This window comes from Xenopus laevis, chromosome 7S, assembly GCF_017654675.1.
Source record: "Xenopus laevis strain J_2021 chromosome 7S, Xenopus_laevis_v10.1, whole genome shotgun sequence".
Taxonomy (NCBI): Eukaryota; Metazoa; Chordata; class Amphibia; order Anura; family Pipidae; genus Xenopus; species Xenopus laevis.
The window spans coordinates 22144204-22158827 of record NC_054384.1 but is presented as its reverse complement, the minus strand read 5'-3'; the positions used below and the strand labels follow the sequence as shown (position 1 = coordinate 22158827).

Sequence of the window (14624 nt, the reverse complement as noted above, 5' to 3'; positions counted from 1 at the left end):
ACTGCAAGCAGGAGCCCAGGTTACCAAAGTTGTAGACACGGTAGCATCAATAGTACTAGCTAATTACAGCTGTATGCATGGGTAGCGTCACTTGTACTGGGTATAGTTAGTTATACCTAACTGCCTGCTGGCCCAAAGTCAACATGAGCGCTTTGTGTAGTTGGGAAAGCAATAACTGACCCAGAACCCCCTCCCCCAACACATACATATTATACATAGAGGAGCGTAGTAAGCGGTTGGGTGAGTATATAGAGATGAGTTCAGAGATGTAGGGTGGGGCAGAATTATGAAGTTCTTTGAAGGTCAGGATCATTAATTTGAATTTAATTCTGAGAGTTAGTGGAAGCCAGTGCGGGGATTGACAGAATGGCGAGGCAGAGGAGGAGCGGTTGCTGAGGTGTATGAGCCTCGCAGCAGTGTTCATTATGGACTGGAGAGGTGACAGTCTCTGGAGGGGAAGGCCAATTAAAAGAGAGTTACAGTAGTCAAGACGTGATATGACGAGAGAGTGAATAAGAATTTTGGCAGCATCTTGGGTGATAAATGATCGCATTTTGGATATGTTCCTTAGGTGGAAGTGACATGATTTAATAAGTGACTGGATATGAGGAATTACAGAATAAAACACTTTATTTTGGTGTAATATTTTCTTCTTGTTTTACCTTGTAACCTGTAAAATCCACAATGGTTTAATCTCGGGTACAGTGGGCAGCCAGAAAGCAGTGAGCACTCTTCAGTCAGCTGCTGTAACAATGTTTTTTTTCCAATTCATTAACTAGACCAGCACCACCATGAATAATTTGTAACCCAATACCTATTTAAACTTGTCACAATGCACCATTTTCACACACGATGGTGAAAAGTCGCATACACTTAAATGCTCTTTAAATTGTGTGTAATTAAGAGGCTCTAATAACAAACAAGGTACCACTCGCAAGGTGGTTGTGTAGTTACTACCTGTTCACGGCTTTACCCCTATGTGCTAAAGCAGGTGCAAGCAGCATATAATCAGACAGCACATGTACATTGTGTATGGCATTTAACTGTATTCATTTTAGTGCCTAGCAATCATAGACGAGACATTTACATGGCATATGAGGTATCTCCAAGAGAAACATCTACGCTCTGCAGTTACTGATAGTTATTTGCTACACTGAGATTCCATGCCAGCTATGGAACTCCCCTATGTGTCAGTGTAGTGGTACTAAAAAGCTTCTTAAAATGTGTTAATTCTCTACCTACAATTGCCTTTCACTACAATAAAAGCGAGCTACTTTGTGCTGAGAAGCTAGATCACATACATTTAAGAGCTTACACCAAATATTCAGTTACATGCCTGTTCAACTACCCATGTGTTGTCAGACCTGCTGAGGTGACTGGAAGTTTTCATGAAAGTGTTAGACAATACAGAAGTTTATTTTCCTGGAGAGGACAGCTTATTCCCCAACATGCTCCAACGTTTTGTTCTTTGCAGCTGGGAACAGCCTTAATGTGTTTGTGGTAGTGCCCACCTACCTTCCGTGCAATGACTTTTTGAAGAAGAGGTTATTCTGTTCATGGAGACTGTGGTATTTTTGGCTGCAACACAAGTTACGTGGACTTTTGGGATGGTGCAAGAGTTATGTAATATAGGGAAGTGCAGTGTGAGATTTATGTAAAGTACAGGCACTTCTAGCTGCTACAGAAGCATAGTCAAAGGGTCACCGTCCCAGCATGCCAGTAAAAAGACTGGAGGTACAGCTGTCTGAGCACTAACAAACACATAGTAAAGTAGTTTGTTAAAAAAAGAAAAAAAAGTTCAAAGATATATATATATATATATATATTCTGCCTAACTGCTAGTTAATCCATAGGAAGTCAAAAAACCCCGTTTGAAGCCACTCCAATTTACCTCAGAGGGGGAAAAAAATTCCTTCCTGACTCCAAGATGGCAATCGGACCAGTCCCTGGATCAACTTGTACTATGAGTTATCTTCCATTAACCTGTATTCCCTCCCTGCTTAAAGCGATCTAATTTATCAGTCATCACAATGGATTCAGGGAGAGAATTCCACATCTTCACAGGTCTCACCGTGTAAAAATATTAAAAAAAAATTATTCAGCCGGAAGCTCCTTTCTTCTAATCGGAATGGGTCTAGTATTTGGCACGTTTACCCTTTGTTTGTACTGAGCAGATCCTATTAATCCAATTCATAGAATTAAACGGCTTCTTTAAAGAAATAAATCACAACAATCCAATGTTTAATTGCACATCACTCCTTTATTGAAATGATCCTGAAGAAGGTACCTCTATCAGGCAAACACAGCTACAGTAAACATGATAGCACTTAATGGACCACTGAAGCCATCCAGAAAGGCCAGTAGGGGCAGGACACAAAGGACCAGTGCTCTTAACAAATCCACAGAACTCTGATGCATTTTCTTGCATAGCAGGGGCACCTTAACTATGGTCAGCAACCACTTAGCCCAGCAAATCAATCTGGATTATTAACAGTTTTATTGTAAGAACAAAGTACAACACGCAGTTTGCACATGAGCTAGAACGGACAATATTTTGGACCCAAATACATGAGTTCATAGGGTTTATGCTTGATCCTCAAACCATTACATCTCCACACACTGGCAACTGACCTAACTTACCCTTGAAATCCCAGATATATCATACAGTACTAACCCAGAGTGTCAAATTCATAATAAAAACAATATTAAGTTATAACCTAAATTATAAGTGCGTTTTCTCTAGGGAAAAAAAAAAAGGTGCACTAGTGAAAAGTTAATAAATAACCATTATTAAGTGCTTGGTCACAACCCAATTATATAAATTAACAGCCCATGGAAATGGATATAAATTCCGAAATAAACAGGCATAGCCATAGACTTATTTAAGGGGAGGGTATGTAGGGATACCATGTTCCAGTTTTATCTTTAAAAACCCAATTTTGTAAAAACCTTTGACTGGCCTTACAACTGCAAATAACCTATGGCAAAGGGAATTTACAGAAGAAACAGTAACTATTTTTCAGGAGGAAGGGCAAAATCAACAAACAAAACACAAGAATAAAAATAAACTGGAAAAAATGGATGGACCCACGTGCAACTATAACAGAAAGTCCTTAAGCAGTGTGGTGTTTGGGAGAATTAAAACTAAAGGATGGCTGCTCTCTTAACAACACAAATTTACTTCTTGGCTTTGCCTTGGGCAGCTACAGCCTCCATGGCCTTCCTCACAGTCTCTTCATCTCCCAGGAACTGCATTGGCTTAGTAGGTTTCAGGTTCTTGTCCAGTTCATAAACGATCGGGATGCCAGTGGGCAAGTTTAGTCCCATGATATCTTCATCTGACATACCTGCAAGACACAAGAATTCATTTATTGCAATGAGCTGGTCATGTTGCTGGTGGGGGCTTACAACTTCCGAAGTGCTCGATCACAAGATTACAACAGACACCTGTACACGCTGATAAGACTGTGGGATATTATTATTCCTCAATAGGAAAGCATTCAAAATTGAAATTCAAACTAATCACAACTAAACGCAAACTCCCTGGTTTAAACTGTATTTAAAGGGCATGTATAGGCAAAAATAACAAAATCCCATTTTTACTTTGTTTAATTAAAAAAAGAAACCTATCTCCAATATACTTTAAATTAAAAATGTGCACCATTTTTATAAAAAAAACCTGACTGTATGCAGTGAAATTCTCCCTTCATTTACTGCTGTGGATAGGAATTGTCAGACGGTCCCTAACTGCTGGGCAGGGCAACAATCATACTTATGAACAGCAGGGGGAGCCCCCACCTTACTTCCCAGCCATGCAGAACTCAAGCAGCTTTGTTTGTTTCCCTGTCGAGCAGTCAACGACTGTGTCGAGATTTGTATTGGATTTTATTTTGGCTTTGCATCCCCTCTACTATTTCCAACTCCAGCTGCAGGGACAAAGATCATGGAACCAGATTTAAACAGATAAACTGGGATTCTATTTGTAGGATTATTTTGCTGCAGCCACTGGTTCTGCAGAGTAGGAGAAAGTTTGTATTAATTACAAAAACTATAAAATCCACAATAGATTACATGACAACACAGGACCCAGTGCAGTCTGCATATTCTGATTATTAATAAGTCTTGCTGTATCGGCTTCTGGCAGATATTATTTGACTTGTGCCGTCTTGATAATTTATGAGGATCCCTAAACAGCCCAGACCTCACTGAGCATGTGCACAGTCTTGGTCTTGCAAAGATCTTTAACAAAGTTACAAGATGGTGACCCCCTGTGGCCAACTTTGAAAGCATAAATAATTTGTTTGATTAGGCTTGTGGTGCAGTAAGTTCATGTTTATATTTAGTATACATATACATTGTTTGTTATATTTAGTATACAAAATAAAGCATTTCTAGCCATAGTCTCCCTGATCCTTAACATAACCCGACATCACACAATGCCCCTTTTGCACACTTGCTACCTGTCCCTACAAAGGGTTATCCTGAAAAAAAAAAATCTGAACTGGGAATCACAAAACCTAAAAAGGGACATCACTTAGGCGTCTGATTCAGCTGAATCTTTTGTGAAGGATTCGGGGGTTCAGCCGAATCCAAAAAACTATTTTGGATTCGGTGCATCCCTATATTTTAGTAATATTTTCCATGGAACAAAATGCTAACAATGCTTTTATGGACGTAGAGCATAATGGGACATCACTAAAAGTAGACCTCGCATTAGTATGCATAAGTATGGCACTCCTGTTTTAAGCTTACATCTCAGATGAGAGACAGTGTTCCTGAATTCGAAGTTTGAATATTATGGCGACATCTCACTAGCATGTGTGGGCTACTGCAAGAACTCCCTGGGAAATACCAAGCTCAGCGCTCTGGATTTGTTTAAAATAATTCCACATCAGACTTTACATTTCATGTTTTCTTCATCTATAGGATGGGTGAGCTGTTTGAACACTTAGTTCTATTCATTGCAACACAGCATATTTTACATAATGAAACAGCAAAGCCTGATGCCAAAGACAGATGAAACCCTCCATAAGATATGCAAGACCCAGTGACTGAATGTACAGAAATACAGTTATTAGAAAAGGATCATCATTCAAAAGTGGGTATAAAAACAGAATTCATCCACTTCATAGAAAATGTTGGACAGCTCTGCCATACAGGACATGTGCAGAATTTTTAGATTCAATATACCTTCAATGTGCTTGACAATTCCCCTAAGACTGTTGCCATGAGCTGCAACGAGCACTCGCTTCCCTTGCTTAATAAGTGGGACAATCTCCTCGTTCCAGAAGGGTAGGGCTCGTGCAATGGTATCCTTCAGGCTTTCACAGCTTGGAAGCTGGTCCTCTGCCAGGTCTGCATAGCGTCGATCCTGTAGTAAAGTGAGACAATCAGAAGTTTGAAGATGGCCATACACGAGCCAATAAAAGCTGCCAACAGAAATTAAGCAGCTTATTGGCTAATGTATGCCCCCCCCCGACGGGCCTCCCTGACAGATATCTGGCAGATGACGGTTGGGTAGGCATCGGTTCATTGAAGAGGTGCTTTATCCCACCTGCATTCCTTGCCTTGTGATCCAATGTTTGGGTCCTAGGGCCCACAATTGGATCATTCGGATATATATAAGGTGGGCATATCGGCGCAAGATCCACTCATTTGGCAATCTCGCAAAGCTAGCGGATCTACCCATGTATGTCCACCAACAGTGAAGAAATACAAGGACTTTACCTTGCTGATTATGCTATAATAATCATGATCTGGATCCATGGTAGGTGGTGGAATGTCAAATGATCTTCTCCAAATCTTGACCTGCTCTTCTCCATGCTTAGCGGCAGTCTCAGCCTTATTAAGGCCTGTTAAGCCACCGTAATGCCTCTCATTCAAACGCCATGTTCTCACAACTGGAAGCCACATCTGATCAATGCCCTCCAAAGCTATCCATAATGTACGAATGGCCCGCTTAAGCACAGAAGTGAAGCAGATATCAAACTCAAAGCCAGCATCTGCGAAAAACAAAAAACACAAATAACCGCTAAATCATGTAAAAATGTGTCATGTGACATTAATATAGTACTTTCCTAAGTCTAATGCAGTAATGTTATTAACATAATTATAATATGGAGCAGTAATATTAGAGAAGTGATGCCCAATAAGTGGTTTCCGGCTGAAAAGTGGGAATACTGGCGCTGTCAGGAATGTTCCATTCTTGTCAATTAAAGAGGCATGCTCCACCAACCTTAATTTTAAACCATCCCTTCTTAACAAAATGTGACCCACAAAATCTTCAATGTAACTAAGCCCAGAGTGTACGATCAGTTCCTTGAATAGTAAACGCACAAATTAATGACAGAAGTTCAAAATTTTGCAGAATGAAGAAATCATTGTTAAAGGAAGTATCTCACAAAAACATAAGATATGCATCTATTTATTTATTTTTTAAACAGACATATCGGACTATTAAAAGGTCATTCATGTTATATACTTACAATATAATTTCCTAAAACTCATAGCAGATGTATGGTATTGTTCAACCCTGTGTGTGTGGGACCATGTATTCAACAATAAGAGGTGCACAGTATGCTTTGGGTGAGTATACATTCCCCTCTACATTTTTAAGACTTGTTCCTATGCAATAAAACACGATCACGTATTAAAGGGTGCAAAATATACTACTGGTCTAGTAACCCATAGCAAACATCATGCTGCTCGCCTGAGAACAAACCGGATTGGTTGCTATGAGTTACCAAATCTGGGCAACCTCATTTGCACATTTTATTACTTTATCCAGTAGGGTAAATTTTCTCAATTTGTCAGGACCAGTTGAGACAGTGTAAACCAAATACCAAACCATGTTTAGAATAATCAAAACTTTTTAGGCACAAGGTATAAACACCACTCAAGTTATGTGAAGCACCAAAACAATACTATTTGTGGGTGACATCCTGAACGCAGAAAACACTTGTCAAAAAACTGCTACTTCTACATTTTATATCCTATGATTCACCACTCAACAACATTGCCAATGTCACTGCTCCACATCTTTGTGTTGTTCACCGCATTTCTCTCTCAAAATCCATGCTCAATCCCTCACCACCCAACACTTCCAAGCTCTCTCCCCCTACAGCCCATACCTCCATACTATGCCCTTCTCTTCATAAACTGTCGATTTGGCCCTGTCAGACCAAGTCAGCACATTATCTGCCCATGTATGACCACTTCCCAACAGAGATCATGCAAAATTTGTCCAGATATCTTTTAAGTAGGTTTAAAAATCGAAGTGACATTCGGCGCATGCGCAATAGAGCTGTACCGGTACCTGTTCCTACTGCGCATGCGCCAGAAGACGCCGGTCAGAGCAGGAAGAAGACGCGCGTGGGAGAAGATGGAGACTGTGAACTCCGTGGACAGGACCTGCGCAGAGGGGTGAGTAACAAGTTAGGGGCATTTGCCCAGCGGGAGGGGTAGGCCAGGGGGGAGGAGGGAGGGGGGGCAATACACGGGAGGGGGGGGAGGGGTTTTGCGCCCTGGGGCTTTCCTTCTCCTTTAAAGGTGGCCCTACAATATAAGATGTGCAGGTGGCCGATACTGGGCTAATTGGATTGTTTGGCCCTAGGGATAAAAATAGGTGCCATCAGGAAGAGGACTGCATCAACTAGCCAATGTGGTTGCTTGATCAGAGGGGAGAAAAATCAAACCTGTCTGAATGACATCTGGACAGTTTTTGCCAGATATCTGTTAGGGAGGCCCTTCAGGGGACCCCATACATGAGCAGATAAGCTGCTGAATCAGTCTAGAGCAGTGTTCCCCAACCAGTGGCTTGCAAGCAACATGTTGCTCACCAACTCCTCGGACGTTGTTCTCCGTGGCCTCAAAGCAGGTGCTTATTTTTTTTATTTGTGTCATGGAGGCAAGTTTTGGTTGTATAAAAACCAGGTGTACTGCCAGAGTCTCCCGTAGGCTGCCAGTCCACATAGGGGCTACCCAATAGCCAACCACAGCCTTTATTTGACAGCCCCTGGAAAAAGTTTCATGCTTGTGTTGCTCCCCAACTCTTTTTACATCTGAATGTTGCTCACAGGTAAAAAAAAAAAAGGTTGGGGGCCGCTGGTCTAGAGGATTCCGAATGAGCATCTTAAATCTGCATGTGTATGGCCACCATTACTGTCAATGAGCACATTGGGCCATTAAAGCTGTACTCTTCTGTCAGGCCCCAATATGCCTTATGTTATGATCCAATGGCCAAACAACCAGATTAGCCAGAGAGGATCTTTATGCATATGGTCAGTGTCATTTGCCTTCTCCATTCACAGTGTAAAGAGATTTGAAGTTAGAATTGCAGTCATATAGTCTAAAGGATTTTGCCATGTATGATATGAGCAAAATTAGTCATATGCTGATTCATTTCAGCCAGAAAACCCCGCAGATGAGCAAGACTATCCTCATTTCCTCTTCCCCAGTACTTTATTAGAACAATTTACATTTCCCTGACATTTAAATGTGTGTAGGCCAGGGTATAAAGAGACCAACTAACACCAGCATGAAAACTACTTGACTGCCAACTGAAACCCAACAAAGGGATTTATAGAATGAACGTTATACAGACCGCATCTTACAACATTAGATTGAAGAACTAATATCAATCTAACATGTAGATATTACAGGCAGCATAATCCTTATTTTTAACATTGGTCACATTTATAAATGCATCAAGCACAGTAACCATAACTCAATTGTAACCATTTACTTGGTGTTGCACATCAATTTTAACCATTTTTACCTATTTTGTAGGGATGCACCAAATCCAGAATTCAGTTCGGGATTCGGCCAGGAATCGTTCTTTTTCAGCAGGATTCGGATTCAGTCGAATCCTTCTGCCTGGCCGAACTGAATACATATCCTAATTTGCATATGCAAATTAGGGGTGGCGAGGGAAATCGCGGGACTTTTTTTTTGGTACACAGGATGATCAACCTCCTCTGCAGCAGCAGTGATCTCTTCTTGCACAATGGATGACTGTGTGCAAATGTCTGCCATAGCCCTTAAAGCTGAACTACAGGACAAGCTGACTAACTCAACCCTTTACAGAAAACATCATATAGACTTGCACCAATTTAAGTAAATCAGATTTGTGTGTGTTTTTAAAAAAAGAGTACAGACAGCAAAAAATGTATGTCTAAAAATGCAGCTATTCTATATCCAGGACCCGATGCTTTGGCCATGGAACTTTATCCCTCCCACTGTTTTTTCAAACAAAGAAACCCAAACCCACCATTGGAAAAAGTAACTGCCACCCCCATGCTGCCAACAAAAAAAGGATAACTTTTTTATACCGATGTCTCTAATGAAAGTTTAGCACCACTACCAGACCTGACATTGCCACACTTCTTTATTATGAGCAGAGATCTAAGCACAGCCCTGCTGGTAGACTGTTCTAGATAGATGCTGATGATTAACCCTTTTGTATATAGTTGTTTAGTAATACTATATATCTATATAGACACTAGAGGTGAAAGAAAAACCCAAAATGTATTCACTATAGTAAAAAAAAAAAACGCTTCAATCAAGCAAGGCTGATGAGGGTCCCAAACACTGTGTTTGGCACTTAATAAAATGAATTGGAGCGTTGCAGTTATTTTCAGTGTTTCTCATGCTCTGTAGCATGCACTCACACCAGCTCACTGTATGATGTAGTATTAACAGGATACATTTTACGGAGGTTTTGCAACACTGGATCTATGAAACAATCACACCCCCGTTTCCCCTTTTAGATCATAAGCTCAAAGAAGAGTTCTCTTTTCTTCCTGCACTGGTCACTATTTGCACAGAGCCTTTCTATAGTATATATTGGTGCTCTATAAATATTCATTTATAATAATTGCTCCAGTGCTGAATTCATAAGGCTTACACTAAGGCGCATACACATATCATACCAGAGGACAGTCCAACCCATGTAAGCCCTCCAAGGATTTATAGGGCAAGCTCTAGTGATGTGCGAGCCGCCCCTATACGCGCGGGTTCGGGCCGACCTCGCACTCCTCTTTACGGGTGACGGGTTGAGCTCTTCTCGTGCTATCCCTGCCCGCCACCTTCAAATGTTGGCTTCTTTTATAGGCGATGCGCCTGCTCCACCCACTTTTGTGATGTCATCAGCGGGGTGGGTCGGCGTGGGTCTATAAAAGGAACCCAGAAGTCGGACTCGGGCGGGCAGGCGCAGGGAAATCCCGACCCGCTCATCACCAACGAGCTCGACTGACCTTTAAAATAGATCCTATTATTATAATCTGGCCCCCTAAAATGTAGTACAGGAATCCGATCCATTATCTGAAAACCAGTTATCCAGAAAGCTACGAATAACATTAAGCCCATCTCCCATAGACTCCATCAAATAATTCCAATTTTTTTAATATGATTTCCCTATTATCTGTATTAATATTTGTGCTTGATCCCGGCTAAAATATGATTAATCCTTATTGGAGGCATAAAAACAATCCTATTGGATTTAAAATTATGTTATAAGCATACTTAAGGTATGGGGATTCATATTACACTGAGCATTCTAGATATTTGTATAAAGAATAATGAGGTCTCATTCTCTGTAGAATGGCAGAGAATTTCCATTAAAGGACAAATACAAGGAGCAAAAGTCACAAATAGATTTCCAGGTAGAAGGTCAAATAAAAGGGAGTATTTTCCAGTAGAGGTCAAACAGAAATAGGTCTCAGATTGATGTCCTGATGCCATAATGTATCATTATTCATTAGATTGTATAACAAGAAGTCAGTGAAAAGGAAAAGACTAGACTAATAGTATACAGAGGAGGAGGGAAGACAGCACATCTCTAGTGGATACACCCCGTTATTACTACCTTTGAGAGCTTGGCCGCCTCTCTGGGCTTCTTGTTGGCCAGTTTCACTAAGGTCCGCGTCAAACCATCCGCAGAAGCGATTCTCTTGGTTCCAGGAGCTCTCTCCGTGGCGGATAAGCACAATTTTGTAGGCGGCCATGTTTCCTCTTCTCACCTGCTGTCACACTGCGGACCCGCTGCTGCTAAGTAACCTGCGCATGCGCACCTCGCGTAAATATACAGCGGGAGGCGGAGAAAGTGAATGACGTCAAGAACGAACTTGGCATTGCATACAGCAACGCGCAGCTCTATGCAAGGAGTTTATAAAGCGCTTTCGAAGAAGGTGCCCACTTGGCCATCTTTGTTACTGGCAAAACGTATAATACTAGTTAGTTCCGCTTTATTTCGTTCGATGTATACATTGTGTTCGCATAGATCGCAATATTTAGCAGTTCCAGAATACAGGACAATTTTCCTGAACACTGATGCTCTCTCAGTATTGCTTGTGACGTCGCCCTCTACTCATCAGCTGTGGGCGGGGGCAGATTCACCTCCTGTCTGTCTCGGCACGTGTAGCACGTAGTCTACTGAGGGCGACGTGACCTTCACTCAGACTAGGGTTGCCAGGTCTAATTTTCAAAAACAGCTACAAAACCAGCCCAAAACTAGGCAAGAGGCACTTCAAAAGTAGCCCAAACGTAGCACAATATGTGCAGTGAAAAAAAGTCTAAAAAATAAATCGATATATGTGAAAAATTCACCGTGTTCTGTAATTTTTCCATGAAGCAAAATGGGACAGATTCGCCCGTCACTTAAACACCTGCCAAGGCCGGGCCTGTATTTAGGGTTGCCACCTGGCCGGTATTTTAATGGCCAGGCCGGTAAAAATGTTGCATGATTGCAATGTTAAGTATAGGGAGAAACCATAAAAACATAGGAAGGCCGGTATTTTTTGATAGAAAAGGTGGTAACCCTACCTGTATTAAAAAATTTACCGGCAATGTAGCTGGCGGTAAATTTGAATAAATTTGTAATACCCTTAAAAAAGACCCCTCGGCCTGCCCCCAATCCCCTGGAAGCGTAACTTTTGTTCTCCGTCTTGAAATCTCCACGCCGCGGCCCTGTCCCTTTTACATCACGGCCTGCCCTTTTGACATCACACTCACATCACATCACACGCCCCTTTTTGTTCCCACCACCACCAGCCGGTAAAGATTTAGGAAAAGGTGACAAGCCTTCCTATATTTTTGCCGTTTTTTTCTATTAATAACATTGGAAACAAGCATCATTTTTACCGGCCAGGCAGGAAAAAATATCGCCAAGGTGGCAACCCTAACCCTACCCCTCACCAGGGGTGTAAATACAGTAAAGTTGCCACATTTTCTGGAAAATTATACCGGTCTTTCTATATATTTATATTTTTTCCCTATTAATAACATTGGGATCAACCATCATTATTACCGGCCAGGTGGCAACCCTAAACTACAGAGGGGGGGGGCCAGGAGGTTAGGGGCGCCATAAGGCCCTAATTCATATACAATTTTTAATAAATATTGGTAGAACAGTTCAACCTCTAGACATTTAAGTGGCCAGCAGATGTTTGCCTCAAAATTGTCTGAAATTGAGAAAAGTCACCAGAAAATGCAAAAACGCTTTTGGTACAGAACAGAGCCAAAAATCTGGTAACTCCCGACTTCTACCCAAGTCATTCCCATTCCATGCTGGGTTTTGGAGTCTTACAATAAACTTGGCAGTTGGCAAATTGTTAATCAAAAACTACATTACCCAAAACAGGAACGCAGGTTTGGCATTTTAGAGCAAGAAAAAACTTTGGCTGGTTTCCGAAATACAAACCATCCAAAGGCCCAAAAAGTAGCCAAAATCCTTGGCTAGTTTGCAGTGTTGGACTGGGACACCAGGGGCCCACCAGAAAACCTTAGACCATGGGCCCACTATCCAGGCCTGTACTGGCAATCTGTGGGTTCTGGCAAATGCCAATTATAAGGTGCCATAGAAAGTCAGTATTTAGTGGGCTGGTGGGGGCTGTTTGGGCCTCTGTGTGGGCTGAGTGGGCCTCTGTGTAAAATGAAATGCCAGGGCTTATTTTAATTCTCAGTCCGGACCTGCCACTATCCAAAGTATTATTCCTCCTCTCTTCACCTCTTTATTATTCTCCTAGTCTTTTATATCTATTTACTATATTCAGGCCCGGATTTGTGGAAAGGCCACCTAGGCCCGGGCCTAGGGCGGCAGGATTTTAGGGGGGCGGCATACTGCCCAACCACACCGACATTGGTTCATTTTTTAAATTTCCCCTGCACCAATACCCATTGCTCCAGTCCAGATGATGAAAATTTGCAGGAATAAAGGGGAGGGGACAGGGGCGACGAATGGCAGTGGGCCTAGGGGCACCCACTATGTAAATCCGGCCCTGACTATATTCTTCAATTATTAAGCATTTTTTCCCATAAAGAAATATGGAATGACCATGAAATACTCCAGATGGTTAGAAGCAAGAGGCCCACTGACACCTGGGCCCACCGGGAGTTTTCCTGGTATCCCGGTGGGCCAGTCCGACAGTGCTAGTGTGTACTTTCAAAACAGCCAACCTTCCAACCCTGATGCTCGTAGGAAGAAACTCTGTACGGAATACAACGAGGAGTGTGCCGCCAGTGGGGTTGCCACCTGGCCAGTATTTTACCGGCCTGGCCAGTAAATGTTGGTTGATCCCAATGTTATCAATAGGGAAAAAAGTTAAATATATAGAAATTTCTAGAAAAGGTGGCAACCCTAGCTGCCAGGCGAGGGGCACGGTCACTTAAATAAGCATATGACTGATGGATTTAGCAGGGCCATCATTAAGTAGATAAGGAAGCATCCATACATTTTCGTTTTATTTTAAGTAATGAAAAATTCATGAAAAATCATTTCTTGAGCTGAAAAGGTCAAACCGAAAACATTATTCCATGCCTCTAACATGTTGGTTATTGTGAATGAGGATATTAGATTACTGCAGAGAAATCTCTGGCAATGTTATGATTTTTTTTTTTATTTAAAGAAGATAAAGAAGTAAAGGCTTTATTTCTTATCCACCCCCCCCCACCCCATTATAACAACTAAGCCAAGATCCTTGGTGGATGCTGCTCCTCTCTTGAAAGTGTGCCAGCCTGGGGTACTGTTCTGTGAGCCTCTTAAATTTGCCTAAAACTCCATTATGACTCCAAGATGGCAATTGGACCAGTCCCAGGATCAATGTGTACTATGAGCTATCATCCATAACCCTGTATTCCCTACCTTGCTAAAAAAAAACAACATCCAATCTAATGTATCAGCCTGTAAAACTGATTCAGGGAAAGAATTCCACATCTTCACAGCTCTCACTGTAAAAAAACCTTTTCCAATATTAATATAGAACCTCTTTTCTTCTAATCGGAATGGGTGACCTTGTGTCAGCTGGAATGACCTACTGGTAAATAAATCATTAGAGAGATTATTATATGATCCCTCTATATATTTAAACATAGTTATCATATCACCCCACAAGAGCCCCAACCCTAACTTGGCCAGTCTTTCTTCATAGCTAAGATTTTCCATACTTTTTACCAGCTTAGTTGACCTTCTCTGGACCCTAATTCAGTAATGTCTTGTTTGAGCACTGGAGACCAAAACTGTACGGCATATTGTAGATGGGGCCTTACCAGTGTTCTGTACAGTGTAAGAATGACCCCCTCCTCCTGTGAATCTATGCCCCTTTCATTACAGCTGAAGGCCTTATTTGCCC

General features: G+C 41.7%; 1 protein-coding gene across 1 annotated transcript; it reads right to left on the bottom strand.

Annotated features, from left to right (window-relative positions):
• Positions 1-2240: 2240 nt before the first annotated feature.
• On the bottom strand, positions 2241-11014 carry pgam1.S (phosphoglycerate mutase 1 S homeolog). Its single transcript, NM_001093340.1, is given in 4 exon segments — positions 2241-3347; positions 5191-5371; positions 5728-6002; positions 10865-11014. Coding segments are annotated over 4 exon segments (765 nt in total). The 5' UTR covers positions 11004-11014; the 3' UTR covers positions 2241-3177.
• Between the last annotated feature and the right edge of the window lie 3610 nt (positions 11015-14624).